We start from the raw sequence: 17,063 nt of genomic DNA, 5'->3' as shown, positions 1-17,063 counted from the left end.
GTTACAACTAGTCTGCTTTCCAGGGTGCATAAGGGGAAATGGGAAGTAGAGTACAAATCAGAGCAACCCTTAAGATGCTCTAACACAAGGGGACCAAGGAGGAATACCGCGAGTGCAAAGAAGGCTTAAAACCACCTTTTGTCTACCACCACCACCACCTCATCCTCAGCCCAGGCACAGGAACGGAGTAATTGAGAATTACCCCCCTCCCCACTGTCTGTCCCAGCAAATAGTACGTAGATTATCAGAAGGGTAGCCGTGTTGGTCTGTATCCACAAAAGCAACGAGGAGTCTGGTGGCACCTTAAAGACTAACAGATTTATTTGAGCATAAGCTTTCGTGGATAAAAATCCCACTTCTTCAGATAAGCTTTCGTGGGTAAAAAACCCACTTCTTCAGATACATCTGAAGAAGTGGGTTTTTTACCCACGAAAGCTTATGCCCAAATAAATCTGTTAGTCTTTAAGGTGCCACCAGACTCCTCGTTGTTTTAGTACGTAGATTGAAAGTCAGGTATTGACTATGAACTTAGGGTGCTGCTAGTGGCGTATCTAAATCTGCCAGAAGTTTTTCTCAACGGCTACAGGGGAACATGCCTTTGAAAATGCCGATGTGATGAGAATGTTAATCAGTAAACTGGTGGAATTAGAGTTGTGGGAATAGCCAATCTTTCAGTTTAGTGGCAGAATTGCAGAAAAACTAGTTTTGGGTCAACCTGAAATGAAACTATTTACATTTTTTTTTGGTGAAATGAACTTTTTTGGGGGGGAGCTTGTCTCAGATCAACCAGTATGTAAAGTTACCCCAACCCCAAATTTAAAAAAAAAGTAAAATTCAAAACAAAAATGTGTCAATTTGTAAAATCGAAACATTTCATTTTGAAAATGTTAAAATGCTTAGAAATGCAGGTCTTGAAAATTAACTCTTTTAGAGCACTCCCATTAAAATACAGCCAAGGGTCAAATGATCCAAGCAACATCCTTCCTCACTTTTTTCCTCCCCCCACACAGGTGGATTCTGATGACACGATTACCACAGAGGAGCAGATTTATCTTCTCCTGGAAGCCAAAATCCAGTGTGAACTGAACATCACTACCCAACTACAAGAAGGAGGTGAAGTACCTGAGCAACTGATTTCTTTCTCTTCCCTACACCAGCAGTACTAATGGGGTGTCAAAGCGCAGGAGATCAATGCAGAAAGATCCCAATTTTTTTCTTCAGCATTTCTCTTAATCAAATCAAGTGTGTGTGTGAAATGTGCCTTTAATAGACATTCCTTATTTCTCTTTCTCTCCCCATTTATCTCTAAGACTCAAGCAGACAAGGTTGCACATACGCTGATGCTTCAAACTGATCAAGGCTTTTGAGCCTTCTTTGATATCTGTAGTTAGTGAGGTTCCAGTCACTGGAATTCATTGATGTGCATGAGATGCCACGTTCTCTTCATAGTTTGTTTTATTATTCCACATTGCTGTAGAGTTAAGCTTAAAGGTGAGCTGAAAAGGGTTTTAAAAAACTGCCTTTTTTGCTCTTTTGGGAGAGATTTTATCTCGGCTATCATGAATGTCCAGTTTGATCTTTCCTGGTTTGCTAGAAGGTCTCAGACATCTTTATTGTTGTTATTATTTATAACACCTGAATTGAAAGTACGAGGCTACAGAATCTTTAACAAAGCTTTCTTTTGTCTAAAATGTTAGCCACTGAACTTAAATAGTTGTTAATTAAGACAAATCGAATATCAAGACTTAAAATCCCTTCTTCTGTCAGGTGATCAACTTTTACTCTGTTGGCTCTTCGGACATCCCAATAGCTGAGCAAATGGATTTAAATTTTTTTTTTTTTTTTTTGTTCAGAGCTGAACTGAAAAATGCAAAATTAAATGTTGTGTAGAATCCAACTAAACACTTTGTTCAACCTGAAACAATTGCAGGTGGGATAGTTGTCTTTCGCCCTTTTTAATTAACTAAATTTCTATATGAAACACCATTTCAAAATGAGAAGTTGAAATGTTTCACCGTTGAAATTGCTGAAATGAAATGCTTCATTTCAAAAGGTCAAAACCTTTTTGTTTCAGAAGCAGTGAAACAAAATATTCCAAAAAAAATCTTTTGGCTGAAGTTACTTGCCAAATTAGACCTGAATGTGTGTGTGAATATTTGCCCAAAGCAAAATTCACCCAGCTCTAGACATCACCATTTCACTAGTTCTGCATTTTTCATGGAGAGTTCTAGCCCAGTCAGGACTTGAATTTCTAGGTTTCCTGATTCTTTTCCTACTTACACTAGTGTTACCCCACTATAACTCTGTTGGCTTCACCAGTTGAAAATCTGGCCTCTAGAATTTAGACAAGATCTGCTAGTCTATCTCCCTGTCACTACAGGATAAATTCCTACAAAACACATATCAGTGCGCTCTGCACCCTATTTTTAAAAAACACCCCATATTGTATAACCACATTTACATGAAATGTTTCAGAGACATCATAAATAGCCCACAAAAGCTTATGCTCAAATAAATTTGTTAGTCTCTAAAGTGCCATAAGTACTCCTTGTTCTTTTTGCATAAATATTGAGATACTCTTGGGAGCGATTAGAGAAGAGATTTATATTGGAGTAAAAGGAGTTTTGGATAAAAGGGAAACCATAAAATTAGCCTTTGCTTTGTTTTCCTTTGGTTTTGTCTAAATAAGAAAACATGTCTTCTGTACATACATATTATTACTGTCAGTAACAATGTCTTGTTATGGTTGCTATTACAATCTCACAAATAATACTAATGCCAGTTGTAATAATAATAATATCACTAATAATAGTAATCATGGTTTCCATGTTTTTTGAAAGAAGGATGAGTAAGAAGAAAGACAGCTACACTACTACATTTTTTAGAATATTGTCTGTAAATGCCACTGCTTTTTTTTTTTTAATTTTTTTTAAAGACATATAATTAGTTTCATCGTGGCATGTATGAAGATTTCGGGAGAGATCATTTATGGTGTTTGTTTAGAGGAAATTGGCAAGTTAATATTCAACTGAACATAAAGTATTTTTTTCCCTTTTACCAGATAATGTATGTGAACTATTTACATGTACGAAACAACTCTCAGTGAACGAAATACTTACCGAAGCCTGTTTTCACGAGAGTGCCACAAAAATGAATTCAGAGTCCAATGGCTTAGGTCATGTGAGTTACAGTAACACACAAACATTTCTGTCGTGATGCCACAGAAAAATAAATATTAGATCCTGAGATGAAATCCTGGTTCATATTTCACGACAGTACTTAAACATGTGCGTAAATCAATCCGTATTCCAGATAAGATTTAGGTACATCCTTAACTTTAAGAACACGCTGTACAAAAACGTGTGTAAGTGCTTCCTGAATAAGGATGCTTTCTTTACAATGCTTTGCATTTGAAATAACCCCGTTCTTAGGAAGTGGTGTTTCTCCAAATTTACACTAGTGTAACTGAGATAAGTGTCTGGCCCTAAAGCTTTACAGAATGAGTTAAAAATAAATATTTAAGAAGCCCCGAAGTTAAGATTTTTCTTTGATCTGCTTTTTTGGTGGTAGTGACCTCCTGGAGTGGACCTGAAATAATATATGAGCCTTTTATACTTATTCTTAATAGTGAAGTCCCTGACAAGTGTAATTCTTAATGGATGAAACATGTAATGACCTGGAACAATCTTTAACCACGCACAAATTACTGGATCAAAAGTTAATCAGATTTTACGTTTATTCAAACGCCAACACCTTTTAAGCAGCCAAATATAATTGGGTATACTTTGTTCTGAGACTAGATGTAGTGAGCCAGTGAATGAAGGGTAAGACAGTTGGTTGCTATTTCTTCAATAGAATAATTTCAATTATATTTCCAGAAAGGTTGTTGAGTCTCTGTTCTGCACTGATGAATGACATGTATTTCTCACTGGGTGAATAAAAGAGGCAGGCTAAGTGATGTGGAGAGTTTAAGGCCCGGTCTATACTACAAAGTTAGGTGGATATAAGCTGCCTTGCATCAACCTAGTTGTGCATGTGTCTACACTTGAATTTGTCTCCCACCAATGCAAGTACCCTGTTGTGGTGACACAGTCACACCGTGGCATAGAGCCACGGTTGATGTACTGAGATCAATGCGATGTGCACGTAGACACTGTATGTCAGCCCTAACAGTCCTCCAGCAGCTGTCCCACAATGCCCGACACTGACCGCTCTGGTCACAAATGTGAACTCCACTACTCAGGAGGGTCACTGACACCGGAAGCCTCTCTTCCTTCCACCTTAAAACCTTGTGAATTTTTGAAATGCCTTTTCCTAATTGCCCAGCTTGATGAGCGCACGTCGCAGCTCTCTATTGTTATGTGCAACTGCCCAGCTGACCATGCCGGCTACACGCTCCAGATACACTCTGGCCTGGAGTAGAAAGGAGATGTTGGCTCTCCTAGGCCTGTGGGGAGAAGAGACTGTGCAGGCACAGCTACGGACCAGCCATAGAAATGTGCACGTCTGTGGGGAGATTGCACGGGGGATGCAGGAGAAGGGGCATGGCCATGACTGGCAGCAGTGCCGCATGAAAGCCAAGAAGCTGAAGCAGGCATAGCAGAAGGTCAGGGAAGCGAACAGTCAATACAGTGCTGAGCTGCAGACCTGCCCCTTTTACAAAGAGCTGCATCCCATGCTTGGTGCAGACCCCACTTACGCCCCGCACACCACTGTGGAGCTCTTCACGGAGCTGAGTCACAGGCCCCTGACATGAACAGCGAGGAGGATGGGGGCGGGGGGAGACGTGCGTCGGGGGGGCCCAGCTGTGCTGCAAGCCAGGACCTGTTGGAGACTCCACCACAGTTCAGTCAGCCCCGGGGGTCGAGCACAGGCAAGCCTGATGCAGGGGAAGGAACCTTGGGTAGGTGTGTAACAGGGCAGGCTCTGGCTTTTTTGCCACCCCAAGCAAAAAAAAAAACAAAAAACCTGTGGGGTGGCCAGAGCGCTGAAGCAAAAAAAAACCGTGCAGGGCGGCCGGAGCGTGGGTGCAGGGGGACTCCCGGCGCTGCAGACATGCCCCGGGCAGTGGGGGGCAGGGGGAGGGAGCAGGGCGAGAGAGAGAAGGGGGACGGCCAGGACTTCAGCGGGGCGCTCGCTACGTGGCCCCTCCCACCGTGCCGCCTGCCAGGAGGGCTCCGCGCCGCTCCGGTCAGCGGGCAGGGAAGGATGTGGGCTGCCCTGCCGGGCTTGCTACAGACCTGGCACCAGCTGGGGCAGACGGAGCACGCAGCCCGCTCCCAGCAGGACCCCTCCTCCATGCCGCTGCCCCCTACAGGGCAGCCGGAGCGGTGAACCAAAAAGAAAAAAAACCTGCGGGGCGGGCGAAGCAAAAAAAAAAAAAAAAAAGGATTGGAGGGAATGCCGCCCCTTAGAATATGCCGCCCCAAGCATGAGCTTGCTCGGCTGGTGCCTGGAGCCGGCCCTGGTGTGTAAACGTATTTCCCATTCCAATGATGTACAGATGGTGCTCCCAGCTTAGCAGGATGCAGCTATCAACTTTTTCATTAATTTATTTGTACTAGAAGAGGTAGTGGTACAACAAGCAGAGGCAGTTATCTGCTTTTCATTCCCCTGTAGAGTTAGGCAGTGGAGGCCAATGCAGAGCAGTTTATGTACACAGGGGCATCCTGGGTGTTTCTGTTTGCCAGAAGCTGGGAATGAGCGACAGGGGATGGATCACTTGATGATTACCTGTTCTGTTCATTCCCTCTGGGGCACCTGGCATTGGCCACTGTCGGAAGATGGGATACTGGGCTAGATGGACCTTTGGTCTGACCCAGTATGGCCGTTCTTATGTTCTTTGAATTCTCCTGAGAGATCTTGATGAAACTTTCATGGAGGTTCTCTGCAATCCTCTCCCAAAGGCTTCTCGGGATGGCAGCCTTATTTCTTCCTCTGTGGCAGGACGCTTTCCCACACCAATCTGTGATGACTTCGTCAGGCATCATTGCAGTACACGGGCTAGCGACATATAGGCCCAGGCGGCTTCGGGATGCCAGCAGCAGCTGTGCCCTCTGTGCCTTTGTTACCCTCGGGAGTGAGAGATCCACTAAATTCACCATTGCCTGTGGAAACTGGTACCGGTATTCAGTGCCTTATCGTCCTAGTGTCATGCAACTGAGCAATTCCTTCTGCATTTCCCACCCCTGGTGGGCCATGCTCCCCAGGGCTGGTGCTGTGCGCAAGCAATCCCAAGTAGAAGTGTCAATAAGCACGTCTTGTGTAAAAACTCGAGGGGAGCAAGCAAAGGGAGTGCTGAACCCTTCGCTTTCTGTTGTGGCTATAGTGCCAATGGTACCTGTGTTCTGTCTGGAGCTGCTGGTGTTGCAGTTTTCAGGGCTTCCCCCTCCGCGCCTGCAGAATGCCTGAGCCAGATGAGGAGAAAGAAGAGGACTTGGGACGACATGCTCAATGAGCTCCAGCAAGCCAGTGCTGCATCAGACCATGAGCAGAGGGCCTGGAATGTGAATATTGCAGGCTGTATGGAAAAGGAAAGACTGGACAGGAGAAGGCGATGCACCAGGATATACAGGGGCTTCTCCGGCAGCAAACACGGATGCTGCAGACTCGGGTGGACTGACAGGTTTGACAATCACAGGCTAAGCTCCCTTTGCCGTCCAGGGAGAACTCCATTTTAGTGCCTCCCTACACCCCTCTCAACATTCCACATGGCCCCAGGGGCTGCATCCCTACCCCTACAACTTCACACTGGGGGACAGTAAGGACAGCCATCGCTTCACATACGCTGACCTGGGAGAGCCATGGTTGCTGGGTGTAGGTAAAAACGGACATGAATGTTCTTTTCCCTTAAGTTCTGTTCCATTAATTTATTTAGTTCTTTTTAAACGTATTTGTTTTTAAATTGCACCCGTTTTTCTTGCACTCTTTTTGTTATTCAAAAAACTTCTATTTTTTGGAAAATAATTCATCTTCTTTCGTTGACAACCTATTCTGCAGAGTGCCTAGCGGAACTGAAAGCACTTACACGCTTGTTGTACAGTGTGACAGAACTCTTAGGATCAGTGACAAACAGTGCTATATTCATAAATGTACAGCAAGCACCAGGCAATTCCCAACAGGCCCCAAAACGGCAGGGCCATGTAGAGCTCAGTCCACCGCAGTGCATTACTGTGGCTCATGGTTAAATGCTCTTTCAAGGCCTCCCTTAACGGTATAGCTCCATGTTGAGCTCTTCTAATAGCTCTTGTGTCCAGCTGCTGAAATTCAACAAATGTTCTACCTCAGCCTTCCACGCTGGTGGTAACTTTTTCCCCCTTTGCCTCACGGATATTATGCAGGACACAGCAGGCAGCTATAACTGTTCAGTAAACAATCCCCATTATTTCTTCAGTCAACCAAAAGCATGTTCAGCTATCATTCTGCACCTGTTGAGCCAGTGGCTGAATCTTTCCTTGTTGCTGTGGAGGCGTTCCGTGTACGGCTTCACGAACAAGGGGATGGCTGGGCCCCCCCCAGACCAATATTGGCGTTTCAGCATTGCAAATGGTAACCTGCTGGATGGGAAAGAACGTCCCCCGGCTTGCAGCTTTCTGAATATACTGTGTTCTTAAAGATACGAGATATGCACCTTCCCTGACCAGCCCAACGCTGTCGGTGCAGCATCCTTGGTGATTCACCAACTTATGAGGTTCATAGACATACCTTGCTCTACCTATCGTACCACAGCTCCCAGAATCAACAAAAATGTGTGCAATGGTCAAAATAACCAATTCCTAGCAGTATATGATCTCCTATTCATGGGGGACCATTTCCAATACATTTGACATATTTTGCAAACGTCGGAGGGCAGAGTTAAGGTTGGTGGATGGTGTAAAGTAGGTGGGTTGAGAGTCAGAGATGAAGAGTTATATGGAAGTGGGGAACTGTCTGCATCTCTAAAGCGTCTACGCATTGGGTTTTTAAAGAAACGGATACTGTTTTGGGGTATAAGCTAGATATCACTGATTCATTATCAATTAAGTTACTTGGGAAGAAATTTAACACTTTTTAATCCGTAGGTAACTAAATTGCAAGATACTTTTAAATATTTAGGAGCTACGGTAAAAAATAAGCGGCATAGAAGCTTGTCTCATACTTTTCATTTCTCCTTTCTATGTCTTCCTTCTATTTGTGTGCAGAGGGTAACTGCTTTCCAGAATGGGATGGACTAATATGCTGGCCCAGGGGCTCACTGGGAAAAATGTTGGCTGTTCCATGCCCTCCTTATATATATGACTTCAATCACAAAGGTACTGCCGATCTTGTAGTCCTCATAGGATTTATGTGAAGCAAATGAAAAGCCAGGTGGGGCAAAGAACCCACGTAGACTAACCAAGACTCATTTCCTCCTTGCAGGGGTGGCTTTCAGACACTGTAGCCCTAATGGAACATGGGACCTTGTGCAGGGTTTGAACCGAACGTGGGCCAATTACTCGGACTGCCTTCGCTACTTACAGCCAGAAATCAGCTCGGGGAAGGTATGGGGGTGTTTTTCCAATGCAATCCTAGAGCATGAGAGTTTGGATGGGAAGAACAAATCCTGAAATTGTACACACTTTTTTCATTCCTTGATGGTTCTGTACAGAACCAATTGGAAATATGAATGACCTGCACATTGTTGTCCTAATTTAATAATGGTGCATCAGACCCAATGAGCGTTGATTTATTTACACAATGGTTTTTAAGTTGTAAAATGAGGAAGAGGCTTATTTAAAACAATGTAGACATGAAGGAACTGCAGACACTGAATCTAGGAATTGAAGGCACTTTCCTCTCTCAGGTGTTCCTCGCTGTGGTTAATGTGGTTGTGAGGCCTAAATTCAGCCAAAGCTGCAATTTCCATTGGCTTTAGTCAGCATGGTATCTGCTTTTGGCAGGGGTGGACTAACTCCAGATTCTTGGATCCAAAATTCTTGTCCCACGGCTGGGGATGAAGAAACTTGGGCTCAATTTGGTACTCTGCCACTGAATCGGCTTGTGATATAGGGGCACGTCAATGAACCTGCCTGTTCCTCAGTTTTCCTATCTGTATAATGAGGATAATGTTATTTGTTTATCTTGAGATTAGGGATGCTTGAATGGAAAGTGCTGTATAACTGATCAGTATTTTTTTTTTTTTAAAAGCCCCAGACTCTCAAACATTTTTATGTATACGTTTTTCCCTTATAAGTAGCTTTGGTGAGGTGTAAGTCCTTATGTCTGTGGGACTTGGGCCATTTTTAAAGTACTTAGGCATCTGATGATGCAGATAAATGTTCAATAGATTTTTCAAAAGCTCCCAGGCCCATAATTCCCATTGAAATCAATGTCTGTCTTTGCAGCTGTTTGCTCGGATGGATCCCACTTCAGGATCTGGGTCTAAATATGCTAGCTCTTTCTTCCTTTTAATACTGAGCCGTGTGATGTATTCATGCTAGACTCTCAGCAAGCTGTCGCACAGCAGCCCTCTTCAGGGCAATGAGCTAGAGACTAACATATTCTAAAGCGCCATCAGCAACTGAGCTGAGAGGGATCAGGGAGGAGGAGGAGTCAGAGCCTTGGCTCCACCCCCTCCAGTGTAGAAGTCAATGGAGCTGAGCAGATAGCAGGGCAAGAGAAGTGTGTCCAATTATTCCCTCCCTCCCACCAAAGCTAGTGGGGGGAACTGACAACAGACACAATGCCAATATCGCCTGCTCTTGTGATTTTGAATGGTGGTTAGTGCATTTCTTCAAATCTGCAGCTCCAGGAATCATGTTACATGATCTCCTCCTCTTTCATTTAAAAAAAAAAAAAAAAGTTAGTTTCCATGGTTGTGGAATAAAGTTTTAAAAGTGATCCCCTAAAGAGTACAACACCAGAAGGCAAATATATGAACCCAAATTATTCCTTTTAATACTCTTGTGATTCTCTTCCCCCCACCCCCCACTGTAGACTGATGAATCTTGAATTCTTTGGGATGGCAGTACAGCAAGTTCATCCCTGGTGTAACTCCACTGATGTCAGTGGGGTTACAGCAGGGATGAATATGGCCCAATAACACACATTAGGGCAGGGGTCTCAAACACGCGGCCCGTGGGCCGCATGCGGCCCGCGAGGTAATTTTCTGCGGCCCGTGAGCTGTTCGCGCCCCCCCCCTTCCCCCCCCCCCCCCTCAGCATTTACCTAAAGTGGCTCTGGCCCGACGTGCACCGGGGGCAGGGCAGGCTCCCTACCTGCCTGCCCTGCCCCTGCGCCAGGAAGCGGCCGGAACATGGGGAACGGGGGGCACATTGGTGGGTGTGTGTGTGTGTGTTGATGTTGCTTCAGGCACCGCCCCCAGCAGCTCCCATTGGCCGCGGTTCCCCGTTCCCGGCCAATGGGAGATGCTGGGGGTGGTGCCTGAAGCAACAGCAATACACACATCCCGGAGCGGCGCGGGGGCGGGGCGGGGCAGGGCAGACAGGCTGGCAGGCAGGGAGCCTGCCCTGCCCCCCCCTCCTGCAGCCGAACCCCCTGCCCTGAGCCCCTTGCCGCACCCTGACTCCCTGCCACACCTCTCCTGCACCCCAACCCCCTGCCCTGAGTCCCCTGTCGCACCCCACACCCCTCCTGGATCCCAACCTCCTTCCCTGAGCCGCCTGATGCACCTCACACCCCACCTGCACCCCAACCCAGTGCCCTGAACCCCCTCCCGCACCCCTCCTGCACCCCGATCCCCTGCCCTGACCCCCTGCCACACCCCTCACCCCCTCCTGCACCCCACACCCCAACTCCCTGCCCTGAGCCCCTGCCGCACCCCTCCTGCACTCCCCGGGGGTGGGGGGGGTGGAGTTGGGGTGGGGATTTCGGGGAAGGAATTGGAATGGGGGCAGGGAAGGGGTGGGAAGAGGTGGGGCAGGGGTGGGGCCTCATGGCAGGGTTGGAGTGGGGGCGGGGCCGAGGGCGGCGGGGGGGGGGAGGTGTCAGTAATGCGGCCCTCGGGCCAATGTACTAGTCCTCATGTGGCCCTCTTGATCATTTCAGTTTGAGACCCCTGCATTAGGACTTGTCCCTTATTAAGTGAAACTGGATTATTGGAGACTGTACACACAGTTGAAGAAAATAAAGTGGAAATGATCTTGTTTTCTTTTCCAGCGGGAATTCTTTGAACGTCTCTACATTATGTACACTGTTGGATATTCTATGTCCTTCAGTTCTCTGGCAGTGGCTGTTTTCATCATTGGCTACTTCAGGTGAGAGATTCATAGTCCCAGCTGGTCTCTGTCCCCTTTTTGCACCATCATCTCTACAGGAGATAATCTAATGTTCCTTATTCACACAGGACTGTCCAATCTCTTGATGCTTTTTTTTTATATTCCTGTCTGCAGCGCTGAGAGTAAATATTGTGCATTACATGGAGTAATTTTCAATGGCTACCCATTGTGTAAAGCTTTGATCAGACAAAGAACACATTAAAACATTTCAAGGGAAAATAATTTCCAATGGCCATGTAAAAATTGCAAGCAGCAAGAGACGTTGTATTGTCTGTCTCCAGAACTGTTAAAGATGACAGCACCGTGAGGCACAGAATGATCAGAGTGGTTTATCCTAGTCTTTTTGAGGCTTAATGGCTTATTTCACAACTGAAACAATAGACTTGCTGGCATGTGGAATTATCCGCTCGAGTTACTGATAGGGATATTGCTATAGTTAGTTGCCAACACTTTAGGAGTTGAATGCTCACTCTAATGCTCTCTTTTGAAATAACCAAAGAAGAAACAAACTCTAAAGACTGCATGCCAGGTTTTCCATGACTATTATTCGTATTATGGTCTCCAGCAGCGTGTTAGGCATTTCACGGAAGACAAACAGAAAAACAGTGAGATCCTCGCTTTTGCTCTGGCCCCTTTATGCTGTGTAAAAAGGCTGCAAAGGAGCTCTGAAAGCCCTGGTTTTGGCTCTGGAAGATTTCTTCTGGTGCAGGCACTGCAGAAGACAGCCATAGAGCAGAGAACCTCCTCATGAATCCTGGTGTAGGGAGCGTGCTAGGTGCGGGAGAGGAATGCCAGGGAATGCAAGTAGCACTGCAGCCATTAAGAGCAGTGCTGCGACCCATAGGTCAGCCTAGGGAAGCTGCTGTAACGTAGACGGCCCCTTGCCACCGCACCCTCCTGGGCTGCAGGTTCTGGGCCAGGCCTCTTAGGGATGTCACAGTCCCAATGCAAACCTGACCTGTGACAGGAAAAAAATGATGGGGGCAAACAGTAGGAAGGGAAAGGAGCGAGGAAGATGAGGGTTACGGTAGTAAGACTTGACAAAGAGTCCTGTGGCACCTTATAGACTAACAGACATATTGGAGCATAAGCTTTCGTGGGTGAATACCCACTTCGTCAGATGCATGTAGTGGAAATTTCCAGAGGCAGGTATAAATACTTACTTATTTATAAATAAGTATAAATAAATATACTTACTTATAAATAAGTAGTAAGACTATGCAGTATTTTCATTGTCAGCATATGCACTTGTTGGTGTTTCTGGCAATTTTGTCTGTGTTTCTATTATGGCTTTAAAAATAGATAATAATGATTGCCTTCGTTACTGAGTCATCAGCATGAAACCCAGTGCATACTGGGAAAGGACCTTAGGGAGTTAATATTATGCATTAGGGCAGGTGTCTCCAGGTGGCGCAGTTACACACATTCTTCCAACTTCTTTTCCATAGCATGTGAGCAAGGTTTAATCTCGGAAGAAATGTTGATATTGTTTTAGTTGCAAGGGTGTGGGTAGAGGAAGCTATTGCAAGCAGCAAGTTGTTTGACCTCTGCTAGAATCAGATTCAGAAAAACACTTAGGTAGGTGCTTCAGGGCCACTTCTGTTCAGGAGAGCTCTTGGGCACATTCATGTGCTTAAGGCCTACTTAAGTCAATAAGAACGCAGTCACTCTGTAAAGGAGATGGTAGATAACCAATTGAATGTGAGCTCCTAGTGTGAATTGGTAGCTGCTGAGTGAATGTGATCCATGTAAGCAGGGGATTATCAGGTTGGAATGGGGAGGTGGTATTATCGTTGTGTGTGTATATAGCATTAATGAGACTATTACTGTCTGGTTCAGGTGTCCATACATCAAAAAGGGTGCTGGAAAATCAGAAAGGGTTCAGAAAAGAACTACAGGGTCTGGAGGACGTGCCTTGTAGTGAGAGAGTAAAGAGGCTCAATCGGTTTTATTTATTGAAGAACAGGTTAAAAGGTGACTTGATCATGGTTTACAAGAGGAATGGAATTCTGAGGGTAGACAGTTCTTTAATCTATCAGACAAAGGCTTAACAGGACCCAGGGACTGAAAACTGAAGCTAGACAACTTCAGACTAGAAACACGGTGCGTGTTTTTTACATTGAGGTTAATTAACCACTGAAACAATTTACCTAGGGACATTGTGGATTTTTCCATCACTGGTAGTCTTTCTGTGAATCTATGAAGTCAATGGTGTCACGCTGTCTGGAGTGGCTCACAGCTCTGAGTGCCAACCTCAAGGCAGACTGTCAGAAAACAGGGCAGACACCCCACACTGGTAGTGGGTTCTATAATTAGATTTGACCAAGCCAGTAACAAATGTGAACTCCTGGATCAGTGTACCAGTCTTACCACGGAGTCATAGACAGTCCCCTTAGACTCTCCAGTCTATCTTGCCACCCAGACAAACTGGACTTTGTGATAATGGTCACTTAAACCGAAAACCACATCACATCTGGTTGCTCCCAGTCTCAAGAGACCAATCAGTTACCCTAGACCAGTGGTTCTCAAACTTTTGCACTGGTGACCCCTTTCACATAGCAAGCCGCTGAGTGTGACCCCCCCCCTTATAAATTAAAAACATGTTTTTATATATTTAACACCATTATAAATGCTGGCGGCAAAGCAGGGTTTGGGGTGGAGGCTGACAGCTTGCAATCCCCCCGTGTAATAACCTCCTGACCTCCTAAGGGGTCCTGACCCCCAGTTTGAGAACCGCTGCCCTAGATCAATTGGTACTCTAGATCTTACACCAAAGACAACCCTGGTAGCCAATTCTATAGTAAACTAGCTAAAGGCTTATTCGCTAAGAAAAGGAAATGAGAGTTATTGAGAGGTTAAAGCAGATAAAATGTATGCACAAATGAATCACAGTTTTTAATTCCAAATGGTGGCAGTGATGTCATAAACTGCCAGTTTCCCAAAAGTTTTCTCAGGGTACCCAGATTGTCTTTGGGGACCTCAGCTTTTATCTGGTACACTTCTCTGTCAGAGTCCAAACAGACCAGAGATGAAGGATCTTTCCCTGAATCCATACTTATAGCTTCTTCTCACAGAAAACAAGCTGACAGTGTCACTACCCACATGGGCTTTTCCTTTGATGACTGCGAGTGAGAAATGCATTTAGAGACTTTGACCTCCGGGCATCACACATAATGACCACTTGCTTTGAAATTAGCACTTTTCTGTTCAAGTTCCGCATTTGCATTCCACAAAGCCTCCTTTGCGTTTTAGGGCTTGTTTGATGGATTATTTAGTTACAGGGGTACACAGAATGGAAATGTTTGCTCCTACATTATAGCAGGATACAGATAAGTGAAAACAATGCAAGTAACATCCCACTAGTTTTCATGTGTTTAAACACCAAATACACTCGTATACATTTAATAATCACTTTGATCTATACTAATACACAATGAATAGGCTTGGGGCTCTGGCATGAGCTGGCACCTGGTCTGCCAGCGTCACAAACGGGACTTAAGCACATGTTTGATGTTAAGCATTTGCTGGAGGGCTGTCCTGAATAGAGATGCTTTCCTGAGTTGGGGCCTATGTAATTTAAGGATGCTGTAGTGCAGACTCTAACTACCAAGCATAGTGCATAATATCGTGAACTTCCCCCTTCAATAGCCTTATTCACTGTCCAATGCACAATGTTTCTGAGTAAGTGGTTGTACGATTCAGCCCGATTAGTTTCTGTTGCTGTCAGGGTGGCATCGGGCACAAGCTTTCTACTCAGTGTACGAACAACAGGCTGCAGACTGTCAACAGCGGAGACTTGTAGACATTTGCTCATGTGAGGTGTTGCATTTTAAGCCTTATTAAATGATACACCATGCAGGGGTTCTGAAGATTGTGGGCTAGAGTTTCAGACAGAACTCAAAGATAAAGAGAATTTGTATCCTCTATCCATTAAAATATATATATTTTAACCTCCCACGACAGGAAAGTTCCACAAGAATATTGTAGGTAACTGTCATCGCTAAGTCATCATGCCCTTTTATTTAGTATTTTTGTCCTTCCTAAGAAAAATATAACAGACTCCTTAAAGTATGAAATAGTGACTAAGTCGAGGGATGAGGAAGTATTGAACTTGCCGAGCTTGGCCATAGATTATCCCAGAGCCTATGGCAAAATTTTGCCCTTTTGCTGGCTGAATTCAATAGCCTCTTCTAAATGATCCTTTTCTTCCCATAGGAGGCTGCACTGCACCAGGAATTGCATCCACATGCATCTCTTTGTCTCTTTCATGCTAAGAGCTGCCAGCATCTTTATCAAGGACAAAGTTGTGCATACGCACATAGGCGCCAAAGAACTGGACTCTCTGCTGATGAGTGACCTCCGGAGCACTGTAGTGGCACCTGCAATTGACAAGTCACAATACGTAAGCACTGACCCTCAGGGAAAACAGTCAGCCTGCTAGTGAACTGTTCTCTGAGTTGTTATGCCCCTTTAGGACAATCTGTATTCCTTCCAGAGTGGCGAGGTATTACTGTGGTGAATCAGGATAAAATATCAGGCTGATCCTGAGGATCGGGCTCTTGAAAATTCAGTATGCAATGGGCCAAAGTCTCATTTTCTTAAAGTGACTTAAGATCCCGAGGCCTGGCTCCTCAAAGGTATTGATGTCAGTGGAAGTTGGGGGCCTATGAGAATCTGGGCCTCACTGACTGTCAGTGAGACTCTGGCTCCTAGGGCCAGATTTTTAAAGGTATTTAGGTGCTGAAAGGTGAAGATAGGCGCCTGGTGGGATTTTCAAAAGTACATAGGTGCCAGTGGGAATTAGGTGCCGAGGCACGTCTGAAAATCCCACTAGGCCCCTATCTTCATCTTTAGGTGCCTAAATACCTTTAAAATCTTCACTTAAGTGCTTGACACTTTTAAAAATGGGACTTGGATTCCTAAGTCACTTAAGCCAGTGGCTCTCAACCTTTCCAGACTTCTGTGCCCCTTTCAGGGGTCTGATTTGTTTTGCATATCCCCAAGTTTTACCTCCCTTAGAAACTTACAAAATCAGATCTAAAAATACAGAAATGTCACAGCACACTCTCATTTTTACCATATAATTATAAAATAAATCAATTGGAATATAAATATTGGACTTACATTTCAGTGTATAGAGCAGTATTAAACAAGTCACTGTCTATATGAAATTTTACTGACTTTACTAATGCCTTTTATGTAGCCTGTTATAAAACTAGGCAAATATCTAGACGAGTTAATGTATCCCAGGAAGACCTCTGCCTACCCCCAGGCGTATACGTAGCCCTGGTTGAGAACCTCTGACTTAAGCACCTTTGAAAATTGTTCCCCAGATTTCAATACTTGTCTGCCTGTTTCTCTTGTGAATCCTTCTCTTTGTTAATGGGGATCAGACTGACTCACATTTGTTTGGGTCACCCTGGCTGGCCTCCTTGCAAAATCTGAGCCACGTGTCATTCTCTGCTCGAGTGAGACCCAGGACTGCATTAGCAGGTCATAATGAAGCTGCCCTAACAGAGGAGCGTGGGTGTGGGAAGCTTGTACAGCTCTCGCCCCCACTATAGCTGTCTCAGAGGGATGCTGTTTGTTCTTCACTTTCACAAGCACTAATGCATCCACAGATGGTCCTTACAAAGCAAGGAGAGCTGTTGACTTTACACAAAGACTCGATGCTGTGCTAAGGATGGCCTTGCTGCCTTTAACACGTCTTATTTACAGAGAGATGAAAAGTTGTCAGAATAGGAGCCATGTGCAATGGGTTTAGTAGCATAATGGTGATTCTCGGATGGTTGCTGTATCCAGGAATGG

General features: G+C 45.0%; 1 protein-coding gene across 1 annotated transcript in view; it reads left to right on the top strand.

The window, feature by feature from the left end:
- Nucleotides 1-17,063, top strand: part of PTH2R (parathyroid hormone 2 receptor) — an 87,279-nt gene that overhangs the window by 27,199 nt on the left and 43,017 nt on the right. The window contains exons 2-6 of the mRNA XM_065413684.1: nucleotides 1,011-1,113; nucleotides 8,181-8,291; nucleotides 8,398-8,519; nucleotides 11,137-11,234; nucleotides 15,471-15,657. Of these exons, the coding sequence (XP_065269756.1) occupies nucleotides 1,011-1,113; nucleotides 8,181-8,291; nucleotides 8,398-8,519; nucleotides 11,137-11,234; nucleotides 15,471-15,657 (621 nt within the window). The remainder of the gene's footprint in view (nucleotides 1-1,010; nucleotides 1,114-8,180; nucleotides 8,292-8,397; nucleotides 8,520-11,136; nucleotides 11,235-15,470; nucleotides 15,658-17,063) is intronic.

Source organism: Emys orbicularis, chromosome 11 (genome assembly GCF_028017835.1).
Source record: "Emys orbicularis isolate rEmyOrb1 chromosome 11, rEmyOrb1.hap1, whole genome shotgun sequence".
Taxonomy (NCBI): domain Eukaryota; kingdom Metazoa; phylum Chordata; order Testudines; family Emydidae; genus Emys; species Emys orbicularis.
The sequence above is the reverse complement of the archived record's forward strand: the minus strand, read 5'-3'. Positions and strand labels throughout refer to the sequence as shown.